Consider the following 19,276-nt stretch of genomic DNA (forward strand, 5'->3'; position numbering starts at 1 on the left):
GGACCTTTTGAGTTTTGCCTTTGTGGATGCAAATCTGACCAGTAGATCAAGTACAGAACTTTATTCTAAACTTTGAAAGAGTAAGATTTAAAGCCAGAGTCTTGATTTGTGTTCCCTCTTTCTGATAGCATCTATTTCATGAAGTAAAGTAGAATATTCTTTATTTTGGTAGGGACCTGAAGGCAGTAACAGAGGAGACACTGTCTAAGAGGCAGCTATAGTAAGTCAACGTGAGCTAAAAGCTATTGATCTGCAATCAACACGCTCCGTTTGAAACGTCAGAGATAAAGCCACCTAACAAACGTCAACAACATTTGAAGAAATCAATGAGGACTCCTCCTTCAGACGCATCTCGTTAATGTGTTGGCGAGCTGAAAGGCTTCTCGGCATGAATCAGCAACTTTATTGTCAGTAGTTAACAGAGATGGGACGAAAGTTGATGGAAGAGCGAAGAAACTCATAACGCAATCAGCTTTGGCAAAGATACCGTGTGTGTGTGTGCGTGTGAGCGTGTGTGCGTGTGCGTGTATGTGTGTGTGTGTGTGCGTGCGTGCGTGCACTGTTCATCCACTCCAGTTACTAATCACAGTCTCATTCTCTCTCACCCTGCATAATTCTCCCCCTTGCCTTTATAAATCTTTCCACCCTCTCCACCTCTTCCTCTCTTTCTGAGGGCAGAGACAGCAGATGTGTTGGCAGCTTAAATGACCTCTGTGATGTATGACTTAACAAACCCCAGGCATCCATCAACCCTAAGTGTGTGTGTGTGTGTGTGTGTGTGTGTGTGTGTGTGTGTGTGTGTGTGTGTGTGTGTGTGTGTGTGTGTGTGTGTGTGTGTGTGTGTGCTTGGAACAAAGAGAGATGCTACTCATGAAGTACAATTTCAATTCACCTTCAGCCCAAACTTGTGCCTAACAAACAGAGGCCTCTCCTCTGCTCACCCATGAATCCATCCTCCTCCACCTCTCCCCCCCCCCCCCCCCCCCCCCCCCCCCCCCCTCATTTCATGAATGAGCGTGTCTACTGGTGTATGTAGATCTGCTGTATACATGAATGTGAATGAAGCGCTTCAACAGTGTAATTACATTGGCCAGGATTCCCTCAGTCTGCGGCATAGATATACTGATGAGAGATGCTCTTTCTGACCCCTGTGTGTGTGTGCGTGTGTGTGCGTGTGCGTGTTGTGTGTGTGTGTGTGTGTGTGTGTGTGTGTGTGTGTGAGAAAAGGTTACAGCAAAAGACAGCGAAAGAAAGGGATTTTATGTGTTTGCAGTAGATAAAAGTGGGGTTTCAGTGCTTATTGATCCTTTATTGTAAGTGCGGGTGAAATGGGATCTTGTAAATTGCTTATGTGAAAGTTTTCATCACAGCCACCCGAACACGTTTTCCCTGCTCCACTGCCACAGTCTTCCATCAGCGCCGCGCTGACAGACGGTGGACGTGCCCTCTCCACGCAGTAATTACAGGAAGCCGGGGAGGAGCTGCTCCAGGCACATCCTGGCACACGGCTCACCTGGATGACTTTTTTCTCTCTCAATTTGTTATAAGGGTTGACTTTAAAGTGCATCAAAAGATAAATAAGGGTCAGTCTGAGATACTCCTCTGTGGCAAAGATAAATAAAAAATATAGACAAAACATGTTTTCCTCTGGCACTTTTAATACACGGGACATATTTTATGATGTCTGAAGTGTTGTGTCTGTATTCAAAAGTAGGCTAACACTGTTATTTGACATGATATTAAAAAAAGTTTGATAACTATTTTCAGTTCCGTTTATTATTCACAATATTGTCTCTCAGGGAAATATTTCATGAACTTGTCCAGTCGAATCAGACGGCATGCAAACAGTTTTTGTCACAGGAAAGCTCCAAAACTTGTAACTATTTTCTTTCTTTTCTTTCTTTGTTTTGAAATTGATTGACTGACCCCCCCCCCCCCCCGGCTGTAATGCATATTTTTTTGTGTCATGTTTCGCAGCTGGTCTTTTGACTCTGATTCTCCTGCTAATTGTCCCAGCAGGGCAGCTGACCAAGATGGCCGCCCTGCCCTCTGGATCACTGTGACTATACTCCGCCAACAAAAGAGTAATTGAGGAAAACACCAAGGAGAAATAAAATACTTCACCCATCCCTCTCCCTGAGAAGTGCCAGATCTTTATTTCACTCTTTTCTCTCTGCTTTTTCTGTCTCAGTGCCCACGAAGTGATTGGAACGCACACGACAATCTTTTTTTGTTGACGTCCGATGGCGCGTGATAATGTGGTCATTATCATCGCTAAAGGAACAGGTTGGGGCTCAGACAGGGTTTCATTGGGGGCCTTTAAAGCACACACACACACACACACACACACACACACACACACACACACACACACACACACACACACACACACACACACTCACACACTTTCAGTGTGGGAAAAGAATGCTTTTAAAAGAGGGACAGCTGTTTGGGTGGCTCAAGAGGACGCCAAGATGGCCTACTGTAAACTCCACCTGTGCATGCGGCAATGCCTCAGGCTGTGGGGGAGAGCGAGGGCCAGCGTGGGAACCTGTGATTTTGTGTGGTCCAATGGGACGTGTGCCTACCAAAAATGACACCCAAATATATTCTTAATAGGCCATAATTTTCAACAATAATTTGTTATCAACAAAAAAATCCCAGAAAAATCTTCTAAAAATCCCTGAAATGAATTACATTATAATAACTCCAGTGAAAAAGCTGTGACCGATAAAAAGGTTGTAATGTTCTCATTTTATACCTTTGTACTTTATAGGCGGAACAACAAATTGCAGATACTGCAGTTTGTAGTTAAATCATTCACAGAATTCAAGTGGAAAATCCAGCATCTTCAAAACTAAATGATCTTAAGCTTTTGATTGCTTATAGTCCATATCTTATAATATATGTGTCTACATCCCATTGTTAAATTAATACTGTAATAAATTCAATAGATTAATGTACAACTTAATACATTCGATCATGTAGATTTAAAGGTAGCCACACTAAATCTCACGCATTCCACTCTGAGATTGCATATGCTGAGATTTGTTAAAACAGTTATCTTTAAAAGGTGTTTAGAGGCTGTTGTTTTTTCTCCATCAAAATTTGATTTAGCTAATGTCTCAATTGGCCATGTGGAACAACACACTGAATTTATGAATAATATCTATACACGATAATAAGCACATTTATGTTTAGCTTTAGCATAGTCATGGCTACGTCACAACATAGCTGTTGTCTGTGGCCAACGTGCAAAAGCCGCTTTTAAAGCTCATAAACAAAGAGGAACAAAATTAAAATAACCCGTATGCGCATAGATCTGTTTAAAGGAGTGGAAATTAGTATGTGTATTTGTATCTGTACAACAGACATTAGAGGTACCTCCATGTGTCTTGTTTTCAACATAATGTAAAATAATGAATATGACCTACTCTTACCCATCTTTATACACTAAACATTTTTAAAGAATAGTGTCAATTATACGCTTGCTGATGGAGTGAACTATTTGTCTGTGCATAGCATCACCAAAATGAATCTTGCGCACTATCAATCACCCAGTGTAAACAGTGTGTGTGCGCGTGCATGTGCATGTGTTGGGGGGTTGAGTGGATGAGGAATGTGATTAACTTTTCCGTCTATGTGTGTCCAGCTGACTTCATTCAGGATGATAGAACAAGAGAGATGAAAAAAGGCAGGGAAGCAGTTAATACCAAACAAATGAAGGAAATGGATTAAATCCTGCTGTTTTATTAAATTTGAAATTCAAATGAAATGCTCCCTCTGTGGCTTTGCTCATATATTGAGAGGCTGAAGATGATTCTGGGTTATTTCTAGGGAGTGCGTTATCACATTGGTCAATCACCCATACTTTAAGAATATAGAAGTACCTGTTTACATTCAAGTGATATAAACTCTCCCTCACAGTGAGTGCACACCGCTTGAGTCTGACCCAGGACAAGTATTTAAATGATCTATAGAATTGAGGAAAGCACAGGAAGAAGTGTTTAAAAAAAAAAAAGACAACATTTGTTTTGTGTTGAATGAGATGAAATTGTGGAGGCAGTGGTGGTGTCCTCCCCTCCCTGCCCCAGGGCTGACTAGATACGCCCCAGGGACAGGATGGGATGGACCGGGCTGCCTCTCATTCATCAGCCTCTCCCTCTGTGTGGCTTCACAACATCAGTAAAAACATCAGACTGTATAGCTGAAACAAAGGCTTCCTGGTTATCCTGTACCTGGCTTCCTGGTTAACCTGTACCTAAACACATAAATATGTGGTTATCTAAACTGTCCACAAAGTGCTGTTGCTTTTGAGGTTTTCAATTATCTTTTTTGTTGGAGGTATTATTCACAACATTTTTACAAATGTGAAATTGAATTGGTTACTTCATGGTCCTGTGGGGCCATTTCCCTTCCTCTTTTCCTGGTTCCTATAATGGAGCATTTTGATGTTTGAGCTCTGTATGAATAAAAATTAAAAAATAAAAATACTAGATTAAATAAACAAACACTGGATTGCTGCTAATTAATACTGCTACCACGTTTAATAACAAATAATGACACGTGTGCAAGCTCAGTCACATGGCTGTTTGAAGTAAAAAGAGTGAGTTAGTGAAGGGTTGTAGTCAAACTGAATATATTGTCTTGGACGTGATGTGTTCTTTTCATATTCTCTCTCTCTGCAATTTGGAGCAAGCTAGAGTCGCGGGAGCTCACTTTTCAAATTTACGACGACCTCGAGCGCTGATGTTTAGCGACAGTGTGAGCTGGTCTCTGATTGGCCCTCGGACTCTCAGCGGCACTTCAAAGCACGAAGAAGTCACAACTATTGAAGCAGTTAGAGAGGAAACGCAGACTCATCCCGTCCAGTCCCCGCGAGCACACACATACACACACAGAGACAAAGATCCATGGCTGCTACACTGCTAGGGGTAAGTTTGCTTCTCTATGTACTTCTGTATCCGAGTTGTCTCTAAAGTATTGGTTATATGTTGTTACAATATCCTTAAATGGCTCAGCGTGTCTGTGGTATTCAGGGAACCTAGTTAACTTCTCACTTTAACCATTTCACTCCGGTAGTGTCGCTGCATTAACCAGTAATATCCCTCTGATAATATCACTAGTCTATATACTTTATTAATCCGACAGCAGTTGTTTTCATTCTTCAGTTTGTTGTTTTCACTGATCATGACAGTTAGTAAAAAAGTATCTGTCAGAAGTATCTACATGTGTTTAAAAGGAAGAGGCACAGACATATAATTGATTTTAGAAATCGTCTTATAATATAATTAATCTGATGACGGTGAAGTGCGCCTGCATTAACACACACATATACATATACATATACATATATATATATATATACATATACATATATATATATATATATATATATATATATATATATATCCATGTTAATTGTTATTTATATTATGAGGCCAGAGGCACACTGTTTATACCTTAAACTATGCCACATTATTAATTAACATGACTTTAATCTTTAAGACTAAACATGTTACGCAGATCGAGTGACTAACACTAGATGTATCTAATATTGTGCGCGTCTTTACGCACACCGTGCTTGGCCATGATGACTCTGGCCTAAATGTCCGTGTGTTCCCTACAGGAGGAGCCCCGGCTCGGCAGCACACCGCTGGCAATGTTGGCTGCCACCTGCAGCAGAATCGGAGAGTCCAGCCCCTCGTGCTCCCCTGGTCTCTCCGATGGTGTTTCGGGATACGCGAAGGGGTTTCACCCGTGGAAGCGAGGCGCCCCGGGTACCAGCAACCTCGGGGCTTGCTTCACCCCTCTCGGGGTTCCCTCCAGGAGTAACGGGACGGGCTTGACGGAGACCTCTAGCGCTTTCTCGGTGACCACTGCCAACTCGCCTTTTGGAAATGACATTTCGATGTACCAGACCTCCGTGCCATCAGAGAATTGTGCTCCCGATCCTTCGCACACTCAGCGGTCTGTGTTTCTGACCAAATTCCCCTCCTCAGTGGAAAGCATAGCCGGAATTTATCCAAGGATGCACGCGCATCCCTACGAATCATGGTTCAAGCCGGTGGGAGATGTCAGTAACGCGTCCGCTGCTTGGTGGGACATGGGGACCAGCTGGGTGGACACACAGGCCCCGGCCGGGTTACCGTCTCCTCTGAGCGGCTACAACACTGACTACAGCTCCGCCTTCAGCCCCGGGGCCTCTCAGCACCTGCACCCCGCCACTCAGCACCTGTTTGACGGCTTCAGGCCACCGGTCCACGCTCCCTACGCAGAGTCTACAACGACGGGGGCCCCTGCTCTGACAGGAACCCCCGTCGTTTCCCTGCCCGCATCCTCCCGCTCCTCCTCAAGGCGCTACTCCGGCAGAGCCACGTGCGACTGTCCGAACTGCCAGGAGGCGGAGAGCCTCGGCCAGGGCGGCACGAGTCCGCGGCGCAGGGGTTTGCACAGCTGCCACATCCCGGGTTGTGGTAAAGTTTACGGCAAGACCTCTCACTTGAAGGCTCACCTGCGCTGGCACACCGGGGAGAGGCCGTTTGTCTGCAACTGGCTCTTCTGCGGGAAACGCTTCACGCGCTCCGACGAGCTCCAGCGGCATTTACGCACGCACACCGGGGAGAAGCGGTTCGAGTGCCCAACTTGCCACAAGCGGTTTATGCGCTCCGACCACCTCAACAAGCACGCGAGGACGCACAGCGCGGAGGGCTCAGAAGATGGCGCGGAACCGGGACTCGGTAAAGGGAGCAGCGACACGGACAATAGCCTCACCGGGAGCCCGAGCCAGTCTCCCGGGATACAGGTGCGTCAGACTGTCCAAAACGCCGAGGGACAGAGGGCGGTGCAATGATGTACAGAGCCACACGTGGGCATTTGATAACACTGTATATCAGCATATGAGTGTGTTTTCTTGGACACTTAAACATTGAAATGGCACTTTATGATGAATTTCAGCTGTGGATGAACTGTGTGTCCTTACCTCATCTTATTTGTAGCCTTCTTAAAAAAATAAATTTTTACTCTACAGTTTATCAGACTTGTTATTTGAAGACGTTATATGCGCTTAATTTATTCCCAAAACAAGCCTGTCATATAATTATTTGGGTTATGTCTTGCCATAATCCATTTTTTATTCATTCATTTTAATTTAAGGCTATATCGTCTTTAATGATGTTGAAAGAGTAAATTGTTATGATTTTTCTTTGCTTGTAAGTCATGATTATAATTTATAACTCAATAAAACACTTTTGGACATATTTCGTTGCTAGTTAAAGCTGTTCTATCAGTAAAGAACATATTTATGTTTGAGAAATACAAAAATAAAACAGCATATAACTAATATCTAATAACTAACTTGACTATTCTAAACCAGGAAAAACATACACAAAAAACACTTGAATTAATCAGGCTAACTTATATTTCAGACACCTGAATTTGATCCATTCAGCGTATTTAAAAAAATGACTATTGATTTAATTAATTGATTTTTGGTGTAGATCTACATTGTTTCAGACATTGTCATATTTATTTGAGTATAACTGAGGCCTGTAGCAGGTTTGTGAAAATGAAATGTGTCTGATCAAGGTACGTAAATTATGTAAAGACTGAGCTGTTGAAGAATTAATATTGGATCATTTAACAAACATTGTATTTTGCACACTTTCTATTACTGCCTATTGTTTATACTTATATCTATAATATTTACAGTGATCAGTAACAATACTCTCATAGTGAGCAACTCCACCTAGTGTTCAGTTTATACAGTCACCAGTTTTTTGGACCACATACGTTGGTCACACCTTGATGTATTTTGTTGCATCACAATATATATATATATATATATATATATATATATATATATATATATATATATATATATATATATATATATATTGTGATATATTGTATATATATTGTGATATATTGTGTATATATATATATATATATATATATATATATATATATATATATACATTCAGGATCTGCACGAAACTGACCTGAAAACATTGAGTCATATCCATTTAGAAATACAGGCTAGCTGTTAAATGAGGCTGATTGATTAGATACATATGGTCATGTTTCACCCCACTGATTTATATACATTTATATACAACCCATTGGTACAGAAAAGCTAAAGTACTCGAGAAATGATGAAAAAAATCTTGCCCATTTTATTGTGATGAAAACATTCATGCTACACAACTAGTCACATTAATTGACAGCAAAACTACACAGAAAAGTGCTGTTGTTATTCCGAACTCAGTGCCCGGTTAGATGAGATGATTATAACCTTATTGCTGAATTAGTCTCATGGTCAGAGATAGAGACCACTCTTCATAAACACAAACAGTACTCACTTCTTGTAAAACAGGTAGCCTTATCATAAAATAGCACAATAACATAGAAAATAACTAATAATAAAATCACAATAAATAATAATTAGTGTTCCTGACTTACAGTAAAAGAGAGCAGCTATTGCTGTAAACAACATCGTGTTGAATAAAATTCAAAAAGGAGGAACAGGATTGGACAAGCGAAAGTCTCACAAGATGCAACCGGCAATCTGGATCTAGGTGATCAAGTGCATTAGGGTTGTAATTCCACCTCTGATCTCAGTACCTCCAGAGCTGACTTGTTGAGTCTAAACTCGTCAGTAATGGCACCGGGATGACCAGCAGACACAGTTCTGTCTCTGTTACAGAGGCCACATGCATACAAGTGTGATGATGCTGTTGCCATTAATTGTCAGTATGTTGATTTTTTAAAAACATGATTTTTCAGTTCATTGTTATTCCAGTGTTGTGGATTTGTTACATTAGCTTTAAATGCACTTAATGCGTAGCCGTAAATAGATGCCTTCTAATGCCCAACATATAGCACACCCACCATCACGGCTCCTAACCCAGAAACCCCACAGTTTTCAGTAGTATAATGCCAACGACTGTTCTAGTGCAAGTCTAACCAGATGATCAAAAACACATGAAACTATATTCTAATTTATCATCATAGAAAAATGCCATAAAGTAACAATAATTTGCAATGCAGTTGACCGGTTGACAAAAACCAAATGCAAGGTATGCCACAAATTATGGCATACAGCATCATTGGTATGCTCTGTGACTTAAATCCCAAGGCAGTACAGCTGAGGTCAGTAATGTGTTGACAGTATTATTGGAGACACAATGTTGTACCTCAAGCTGGCCGCAGGAGGGCAGACTAAGACAGCAGGGAGAGAGTTCAGTTGGAGATTTGGAGTGTCACATAATCACAGAAATGTCAAACATGTAGTGTTTTAATTTAAAATCATAAATAGAAAGCCTGCATAGAGCACAAATGCTCCACATACACACACACACACTCTCTCTCTCTCTCTCTCTCACACGCACACACATAACTTAGAGCAGTATTTGCTGCATGGCTAAAAAGCGAGGAATGATCACCCTTTACCCTGTGGAAGAAGCAGCCTCCCTGCTGCTGCAGAGGAAGAGGTGGTGCGGGACATGTGCTCTTTGTTTCATCTGGATTTCCAGGATACTGGCCTCATTAGTCACACAATCGAAGAGAGTTTGGTCAGTTCATTTAACAAATGTGATCCCATGGAGGTTTCATAGTTTAGTTCATCATTATCAGTCTCCACATGCAGCTGGTTAAAGATTTAGAGGCAGAAAAGAAGTCTTTACTTCCGACCTTGACCTAGCACTGCCAGGGGTCACCGAGGGGCATCTTGGGAACCTGGATGTGCATCTCCACAGGGCGGTCAGGTGGACGGTCCCTCCTGTAAGAAACTGTCTTCTCATTGGTTGTTGGGATGAATGACAGGTCCTGAATAGTGAAAAACATGCAGTCAGTAATAGCATCTCTCACACACACACGATACTGGATTTAGTGTTGTATTGCTATAGATTTTGGGACACATTCAACGCAGCATATGCTGATATATCTTGACATTTAATCATTAAATGGGTTAAGTTGTCACAGAAGACTTTATCCAACTGTTTCAATAGTTGTATAAATACAACATATACTGCTTTAATAAGTCTTTACTAGTAACACAGTGTTGTCCACAAAGACTTATCAGATCAGTGGAATGCCACTTTATTAACAGCAGCTCCTTTTAGGTGGATTTCATAAATGTTAAACTTAAAAAGTGGAGAGTAACCATGTTTTATATCTTGCAGTCTTTGAGAAAGTATGTTCAGCTTTACTTGCAGAACCCCCAACTAATGAACATATGATCACCATGATCTGTTGTGAACGATGTAGAATAAATAAGAGGTTTCCAAACGCGTTCACACCAGTTTAGGCATAGATATCTCCAGAAAGCCCCCCTGGTTTAATTTCCATCGTTTCCTTCTTCTCAAAGGTGCTGTACATCATTGTAAAGTCTTAAATTTGGACGCGCTAGATGCAGAGCAGGGATTTGAGAGGAAATGTAAAATGCAGCTGTACCTCTGACAGCAGAATTCTTACTCAAAGTTTAAGCGGACAGAACGCAGGAACAAACGTGTCCTGTCGAATTAAGGGGTCCCTAATACTTCTGAAGGCTCCAAGGATATCTCAATTAAAACCGTGCTGCTGTCATATATGATGAGGGCCTCAAGCATACTTGACTATAGAGAGCGAACCTTTCCAGTGCAGTGATAGGGTCCGTCCTCTGCAGCGCCCCCTGGTGACAAGCCTCTCTTCTGTAGCAGCAGCCGGGACACGGCCACCACCACCAGCCCGCACAGCACTGTCAGAGCACACACACTCAGGAATGTTCCAACCAGCCGGCTGTTGCTGGCACACTCTGTGGACACACACACATAAGGTCTCACTGTGCGGAACTGGCACATGATGCCTCTCTTTGTCGTGGGTAAGAAAAAAGTTTATGCTCACAGGTTTTACTATAAAGTGACATGGAAATACACAAAGTTGTGCTTAAGTAATATACTTTCAATACAAACAAACAAACACACGCTTATACGGCTCGGTCAGTGGCAGCTGTGCCAGTGTTGCTGCACTGAACAGTCAGCTGGCTGTGAATCTGCTGGGGAGCATGTGTGGATGACGGGCTCATCGCTTAACACAAAGAGTCCAAAGAGTGCTATGACATTTTGTAACCGGGTTACCATGGAGACCTGGCTCCTGCTGGACCCGGGAGGAGTGGGCGTGAGCCGGAAGAGAGTGTCCCGTTGGGCGGAGGGGTGGGGGTGAGGCGATAGGGGAGAGGGGGAACGCACAATGAACGGTGCTGTTCCAAAAATCGGGAAGGCGGGGATGAACTGTAATACTTGAATGTGCAATAATGTGTTTGTGTAACCCAGGTCATGTGTGAATTAGTGGCTTTTTAATTGTGTGTGTTTGTGTTTTGTGTTTGTGTGTGTGTGTGTGTGTGTGTGTGTGTGTGTGTGTGTGTGTGTGTGTGTGTGTGTGTGTGTGTGTGTGTGTGTGTGTGTGTGTGTGTGGAAATTAAGGAGCGCTTGGGAACTGGGGGGAAATGTAAAATACAGCTGTAAAACTGACAGCAGGCTTGCTGACTCAAATACATCAGGGTGCACTAGAACAGCAGTGGTAGCAACGGAAGTGACCTCGAATGAAGGCATGTGTGTATGTGTGAGGTGTGTGTGTGTTGACATTATACCTGGTCTTGTGCTGATGTGAAGCTGAGTCTGACCAGACTGTGAGCTGGTTTGGAACCGATAGCGACAGCTGTCATTACTGATGTACATGCACTGAATCCACATCTCCCCTGCTTGACCTGAAAATATATAGAGAGAGAGTTGAAGTAAGAAGTTATTCAGTCCAGACGTATTAAACTCCAAGTGAAAATCCTCTAGGATTACTGAAGAAAAAAAAAGAATCAGGGAGAGTTGCATTACCAGAAAGCTGCTGTGTGTTAAAGCTCTTTAGTTTTCACCTTCAATCTGCACCAATCAATATGTATATTATTGTGTCACAAGAGATCAAATGACCATGTGTAATGTGAAACGTATCCCTGGTAATGACAGATCCACAACATTGTCTCCCAACTCTGCAAAGCACCTTTTCTACTGCATCTTTATTTTTGGCTCCTTTAGCTCATTGTTTTTTTTTTTTTATCAACCCATTTTCAGTTAAACCCACTGTTTACCACCTGACCAGCACCAAACAGCAGACCGACACAGTTAGGGTCAACATAGTGGATCATTTAAGCCAAATATGTTTTTCAGGAGTTGTGTTATGTCACTCAAGTCAGAAACACGAGTCAAGGTCAATGCCAATGTTGCTCTGTGTGTGTGTGCTGTATCTGTAAATAAGCATGATGGACAACTTGTTTGGCTTAATATGTTTATATGTTAGTGTTGTGTTTACAGGCAAGGCTACCCAAAAGCATGCAAAGAAACTAATACAGCTTTAAAGAGCAACTAAAGAACAGCTGATATCTTGTTTTTGCTGACTCCAGTGGTTCATCTTGTTGAAGTAATGTAGAAGTGTGCTGTGGGTAAGTGCATCGTGAGATCACGTTTGTGTGTTCAGAGGTTTATTATTACATTCAGAGGTTTATTATTACATTTTAAAACTCGTTTGATATTAAGCCATGCACAGATCGGACTGAACTGGTTTACCCAATTTCAACCCTTGGTGTCCCACTTGACAGCCGTCCATGACTTTTACGTTGAGATAATCTCTATCATGTCTCGTCTTGTCATGAACTTCCTAAACACAAAACACAACCTGCACCTTCATGTTGTGTGGCAGCTTGGTTAGTCCGTTCATAAACACACATTAAATTATTTCAATCATGTTGTCATTATGCTTGTTTATGCTTCAGTGCCATAGGGCGATGCTATCGTTAGCGCCGTGACACCGTTGGCACAGGTTGCTTCTTTTTAATCCACCAGAAAGGTGTCTTCATGACAAACACTGGTTCAAACCGGTGAATCCGGATATTGACCTAGATTTACAACAAACTCTGTGACCTGGTGTTAAGTTACCCTTTCAGTTCTATTTCAAATGGCAAACGAGAGGCTGAATATTGAAGAAGGAAGGCCAGACATTGAATTAAACACAATTTTAAACATTCCCCAGATCCACCAAACTGCAAATGGTGCATAGCTCATGTGTAAAATTGCCTTCAGAGCAGCTGTACCTGATACAACATCCATGTAGCCCACCAGTGGTGCACAGGTGTTGTTGCAATGTCCAGCCTCTTTTTGTGTGAGGCCGTGAGACAAGTGGCAGTCCACACACTTCCTGAGAGAGAGAGAGAGAGAGAAAGAGAGATAGAGAGAAAGAGAGAGAGAGAGAGAGAGAGAGAGAGAGAGAGAGAGAGAGAACAGCGTCAGCTTCAGCCACAAATAGTTCAGTAAAAGCTCCCATCATGCTTTGTGGTAGCAAATACAAACTGACACGTACCAGTATGATTGGCAGGTGCTTTGGCAAGCAGGACATCTCTCACAGAAGTCTCCAGAGTGCCAGGGGTCGTCGCACACACACTTGCCACACACACATCTGCCCCGCCCGCTGCACAGCAAGCCGTTGGCTGATTGGCAGGTTGCCTTGGAGACAGGACAACCACAGCTATCACCAGTCCAGTCGTCCTCACACACACACTCACCTGACACACACACACCGCGCCCTGAGAAAGACAGATAGAGACCGGGCCAAACAGAAAAATTGCAGTCTGAAATTCTTTTTAGGAACTAGATGTTCATAATACATCATGTTGAAGTTTACCTCCACACAGCAGTCCCTCTTCATACGGGCAGGAGAAGTCATCTATCTCGCAGTACTTCCCATATACTGTGCCAAGCCTGGTCTGCTCACACAGACACCTCCCACAACCACACACTCCCCGACCACTGCAGTCCACATCAGACCCATCCGCTCTGCAATTCCAGTTTGAATCTCTGTCCGAGTCCTTAATTAGTCCATGACCCGGCCTCTGCTCCTGATGGGAGCTTCCTCTGCATTGGATGGCGTCATTGCAGTGCTTTGTTGGTCCACAACTGCAGCTGCATTTCGAGTGGATCCGAATGACAGTGGATTCGTTATATCCCACAGGTCGAACCAACACTGTTACATCTTCATCTTCAGCATCCTCAGGACAAGAGTGCATGCCGATAGTGATATTGAAGTAAACCTGCATGAGAAGAACAAAAGGTTAAGCACCACTTTGGTAAAGACTGAAATATCTCAACATTTATTGGATTGATTGCTATGAAATGTGGTACAGACATTCATAGTGCACGGAGAATCAATCCTAATAATGTTCATGATTCCCTGACTTTTTTCTCTAGCGCCATCATCAGGTCCAAATTTAAATGTATCCAATACTTTACTTTATGACCACTGCTGTGCCTAAATACAGCCTGCAATCACTAAGTCCTGACATACTGAAGATGACATTTTTGGAGAAAATACTCAATAGAAATAGCTTACTATGTTGTATTGCCTGTTAGAAAGGGGAAAGTGTGACACATATTCATGTAAGGCAAGACAAATTAAAAACTATCTTCCGGCAGCCTTACTAGGACCACATCCATCTTCAAACATGACATTCATTTAGATCTCAACTACACATTTGTAAAGTTTTCTGACTGGACCTGGCACAGTTGTGACAAAATCTTTTCACAGATGGACAGAAACATTAATACCGGGTGACTAAAAAGGTGAAAGAAATGCTGTTGTGGCTGGTAAACATACCAACGAAACAAATGAATGATTGACTATTTAACAACCATTTCTTTCTCAAGAAACTGCTCTTGCTTTAGAGATACTCCACAGATCCAGAGACATGCAGCTGGCCGTAAAAAAAATTTTTTCCCTTGAAAGTCCTGCTGTAAATCTAAAATGAGCCAACTTTTATAGTATCATTTTGGCAATCTCTGATAAGACAGAAAATACTTCCTGGTTACTTATCCAACATCAGGAACCAGGAACTGGATTCTAAGTGTGATGCTTCATGTTAATAATTCTGGTTATGTGGTAAGTTGTGCATGCCAAAGCTTTTTTTTTTCACTGGAATACCGTTCTGGTAAATGTGGGTACTTTCCATAATTCACTTTAATCCACCCATGGATTAAAGGGCTGGATTTATTAGCACAATGAAGTAACTATAGAGCAATCATTAAGTATCTTGGAATAAAGTTAAGAGCCCCAAACGGTTACTGGGGAACGGAGTCTTATCTGCAGTTTAGGGAGTGAACATGAAGAACATTTCCAAATGTAATGAAAATGTTATAATTAGTACCAAAAGGGGGGTTATTTGTTTGTTATAGTTTAACTTTTCTTTGGAAGAAATTGTTCTCTCTGGATAAATGGAACAGGTATGAAAACAGTGGATGTCCGGTGACCTATTTCTATATACAAATGTCCTATTTGTTTGCTTAAAGGCTCTCATATTGGGCAAGGTAAGGATTTTAGGAAGAATAATTCATGGACTCACGTGGCAATGTTTTCCTGTTAAACACAGCCTGTAATCTGCTCAACTCAGATTATTTACCACATCTTTAGCTCTCAGTGACGTCTGTGAGTGTGTTTGTATGTGTCAAAGTAACCCAATACAACCAATACATTTCCAGGAAACATTTAGCTAAATTATGGCATTGTTTTAACCACATATGTGCTTTGAATTTGTTCTTTAGTTGAAGCTTGTGTGTTTACCGTTTGGCCAGGCTGCACCCCCGAGCAGCTCTGGTCCTTTGCGGTGGATCCATTGGGACAGAGAGGAGACACAGACACCCAGTACCTGCTGACTGCCTTGTCCTCCACTGACACTGCTACTGCCACCTCCGACAACAACCTCTGGATGGAATGCGGAGACAGATAAGAAGAGACATTAACTTTACTGCCTGATATCAAGGAATTCAATGTATTATGCTGGTTGCAAGGGAATGTGGGTAACGGCAAAAGAGAGTGGGAAAAACAGTGACAGTTTTAAGATTTAATGAATATAATCTGTGTGAGTGAAAAGTAATGAGGCGAGAGTATAGGAAGGGAGAAGTGTGATTAATTAAAGTTGCCACATGTCCCCAGAATGCCCTCCTTTCTTTCTTTGTAAAATACAGGGGGAAACAAAATGGGGCCAAAAATAGCATCTTTGTATTCGTCCATGATTAGGACTTATGGTTTCCGTGGGGATCTGATAGCTATTATAATGCCAGCTTGTGTTCGGCTCTGCTACTTGTGTATGCATCTATGCATGCGTGTGTGTGTGTGTGTGTGTGTGCGTGTATGTATGCCTGTGTGCACATATGCATGGCTGTGCACCCGGATCTTTGGATTCGGCAGATTCTCGAAGCAAACAATGGAGCGCTGTGCCTGAGGCAAGATTATAGCTTACACTGCTGCCAACTGAACATACCCCTAGTAACACACACACACACACACACACACACACACACACACACACACACACACGCCTTACCCTTACCCTTCCTTAACCTCCTGTTTTCTTCCTTGTTTCTCTGTCATTAGGACTTCCGTGACCAAAAACATCTCCAATTTAAGAATTTAAGTTTGTGCTTTTGTGCACTCCTAAACGTAAGTCTCCTGGATGAATATAATAGTCCACACCTTCTGTAGCATCACAGATTCTGAGGCCTTTTTTTTGCTGCAAACAGGAATGTGCTTTTAGTGCTCTGAGCTGAGTTCATGTTGTGTCAGCAGATCAGCAGACAAATACTTCTGAACTGATGCTGTGTGGGCTCATATATTCAACTCACGCTGTGCTGCTGCTCTCTTCTCTCTAACTTTTCACATGTCCCTGTCCTTCTTCTTGTTGTCTAAAGGATGAATAATATACAGAGGGAGGACGAGAATGACAAATAGGTTGTGGAGGAAGTGAGTGCTCTGTACCTTGTATGCGTCCATAACCAGCTCTATAATATTTGGGGCCTGGAAGAGGCCTAACTTTCCCAAGTAGGAGCCAGGTAGGAAACGTACCAACTCCTAGAAAAGAAAAGGGAGAAGAAGGTACATTGATTCCCCCTTATGGAAGGCTCTCTAGCCTAAAACCTGTGTGGCAACACTTGTTTTTCCACTTATATACTGTGTGCAGTTGTGTGCACATGTGTGGAAGAGATTACCTTGTACCACTGGTACTGCTGCTTCTCCACAGCGAAGATGGAGTACATATGGTTTTCAAGCAGCTTATCAGACAATTGGCCCACACTGGGATGGTCCTGAAAAGGAGACAGTCATCAGACTAAACGCTGTTTTCCCGCTGATGTAGTTTGACATTTAGGGAAATAAACACATGTATTTTCTTGGCAAGCTACACAGATTAGTATTTCTCTATACAGTAAATATAAAGCTACTGTCAGCAGCAGCTTAGCACAAAGACTGAAACAAGCCGGAAAACAGACAGCCAAAGGTAATACAATCTGTCTACCGGCACCTCTACAATTCACAAATGAACACAGCATATCTTATCTGTTTAATCTGTACAAACATGTATTTCCTTTGAAGGTTCAGCTCTTTTAAGTCTGTCTTCCCACCATGTGTTTGCTCCTGCTCTCACCATCCTAGTGCTTCCTGTGTAGACATTGTTTTCCAGGTGACACAGGCCGTCATGTGGCGTCACAATCCCTGCCAGCCGGCTGTCCAAGGCGAGGTGAGACGGCTGGTCGGTCATTAGGAGCAGCAGGCGCTTGGCCTCTGGACGCCAACCCACCGATGTCTAAAAGGAGAGACGGAGAGGAGTCAGGACATTGTGTAATGTGAGTAAATCATGTGTATTCTGTCTCTGGATAGTAGTTTTATAGATTCTCTTATTTTTATCCCCTTACATCACTACTCAACTAAATTTACACAGACTGGAAATAATGTGCGTGCATTATATATTTTTTACACATGTGGTAAGAAACTGCAAATTCAAACATTTGAATCATCTGCGCTAACCGAGTTCCCGTGGAAACACAGCAGCAGTTCCTGCACCAGTCACAGACTCCCCCTTGATGTCAGTGACTTGTCATAGATAGTCTGAGAAATGGGTTTATGTGAGCATGTGTGTGCACATGTGTATTTAAGGAAACCCAGGGAGTTTATAAGTAAGACATAATGGAGAGTCTATTTCTAGAGTGATTACCACCATGGTGTTTCCCTGCAGGCTGGTTACTCAGGCCCCCTGCATGGTGTGACTCACAGCCCTCCCGCAGCCATAGTATAAGCAACTGTGTGTGTGTGTGTGTGTGTGTGTGTGTGTGTGTGTGTGTGTGTGTGTGTGTGTGTGTGTGTGTGTGCCATACCCAAGCAGTGGTGTCATTACTTAATGGGATTCCATTGGTAATATCCAATGCTGAGTCAGAGTGCCACCATTCTCCCAGAATAAATGCTTCTTTCACCAGCGTGCAAACTTACAACCAAATTTGGAGTAATGCCTCATTTTTCGGAACATTTCCTAGATTCTCAAGTAAACTGAAAATGACCAATCATAACAAATGTTTAGTTAACTCTGTTTCTCTTTGTTGCACACACAAGTAGCTCTTGTGAGCCTGACTTCCCGGCGTATGTATGTACACACCTGGCAGACAGCAGCTTGCAGCATAGCATCCAGTCCTCCCTCAGGTGTGTCCATGTTTCCGGAGATGCGCTGGCGTTTGATCACGTGTGTGAACTCACTCATATTACCGGTCATACTCAGAACGTGGTGGAAGCCGTGGGCTGGACGACAGCGGATCTCATAATCACTGGTGAGAGACAGCCAAGAAAGGTTTTGATTGAAACATTCAAGGAATGTATTCTCAGGACAAATTCATGTCAAAAGTCTGTCTCACAGCACAGCTCATTGTCTCAACAATGTTGCCCCCCAACAACTGACGAGTCTCTCAGTCACACATTGGAGCAACTAATGGGAGCAGTTTGTTTGTATGTATTTTTAAATACTCGCTCAAATCACCACATTTTTGTCTGATTAAAAGAAGAAAACGTTAGCTAAGGAGTATAACAAGAAACATTTTAAAAGTGTCAAATATATATTCTATACATAGCAAGAACATTCACAAAATGAGCAATATAGAGTGGATTAACACTCATTTTCTTTTGTAGCAATCAATAATCACACCAACAGATGGTTTGTTTTACCTGCAGGGGTTGTTAATCTTGGAGGGGTGGACGTTGATGTAAGGGGAAACAGGTTTGTCCACAAACGAGCCGAAACCCAGCCAAAGGTCGGAGGAGTGCTCCGTCATACGGAGAGACAGCGCCACTCCCACTGTCTTCAACTGGACCACAGAAAACATGCCGAGGTAGATGGACACAGAATGGGACGGCCGAGGGCGGGTAAAGGGGAGAAGTAGAAAAGCATGAA

The 19,276-nt window shown here is 42.5% G+C and overlaps 2 protein-coding genes across 2 annotated transcripts in view; one reads left to right on the forward strand and one right to left on the reverse strand.

The window, feature by feature from the left end:
• Window positions 1-4,858: 4,858 nt before the first annotated feature.
• On the forward strand, window positions 4,859-7,253 carry sp8a (sp8 transcription factor a). The gene is made up of 2 exons (XM_079232247.1): window positions 4,859-4,934; window positions 5,630-7,253. The coding sequence occupies exons 1-2, from the start codon at window positions 4,914-4,916 to the stop codon at window positions 6,851-6,853; spliced, it is 1,245 nt and encodes a 414-aa protein (XP_079088373.1). The 5' UTR covers window positions 4,859-4,913; the 3' UTR covers window positions 6,854-7,253.
• A 2,443-nt stretch (window positions 7,254-9,696) lies between these two features.
• The window catches only part of itgb8 (integrin, beta 8), a gene marked incomplete at both ends in the record, with an annotated part of 13,817 nt that continues 4,237 nt past the window's right edge, over window positions 9,697-19,276 (reverse strand). Inside the window, 12 exons of the mRNA XM_079232023.1 lie at window positions 9,697-9,825; window positions 10,629-10,792; window positions 11,627-11,743; window positions 13,115-13,218; window positions 13,381-13,603; window positions 13,702-14,107; window positions 15,631-15,771; window positions 16,825-16,917; window positions 17,055-17,150; window positions 17,489-17,647; window positions 18,491-18,656; window positions 19,051-19,190. Coding sequence (XP_079088149.1) covers window positions 9,697-9,825; window positions 10,629-10,792; window positions 11,627-11,743; window positions 13,115-13,218; window positions 13,381-13,603; window positions 13,702-14,107; window positions 15,631-15,771; window positions 16,825-16,917; window positions 17,055-17,150; window positions 17,489-17,647; window positions 18,491-18,656; window positions 19,051-19,190 — 1,938 coding nt within the window. The remainder of the gene's footprint in view (window positions 9,826-10,628; window positions 10,793-11,626; window positions 11,744-13,114; window positions 13,219-13,380; window positions 13,604-13,701; window positions 14,108-15,630; window positions 15,772-16,824; window positions 16,918-17,054; window positions 17,151-17,488; window positions 17,648-18,490; window positions 18,657-19,050; window positions 19,191-19,276) is intronic.

The sequence above is a fragment of the Taurulus bubalis genome (assembly GCF_910589615.1).
Source record: "Taurulus bubalis genome assembly, chromosome: 16".
In the NCBI taxonomy this organism is placed as follows: Eukaryota; Metazoa; Chordata; class Actinopteri; order Perciformes; family Cottidae; genus Taurulus; species Taurulus bubalis.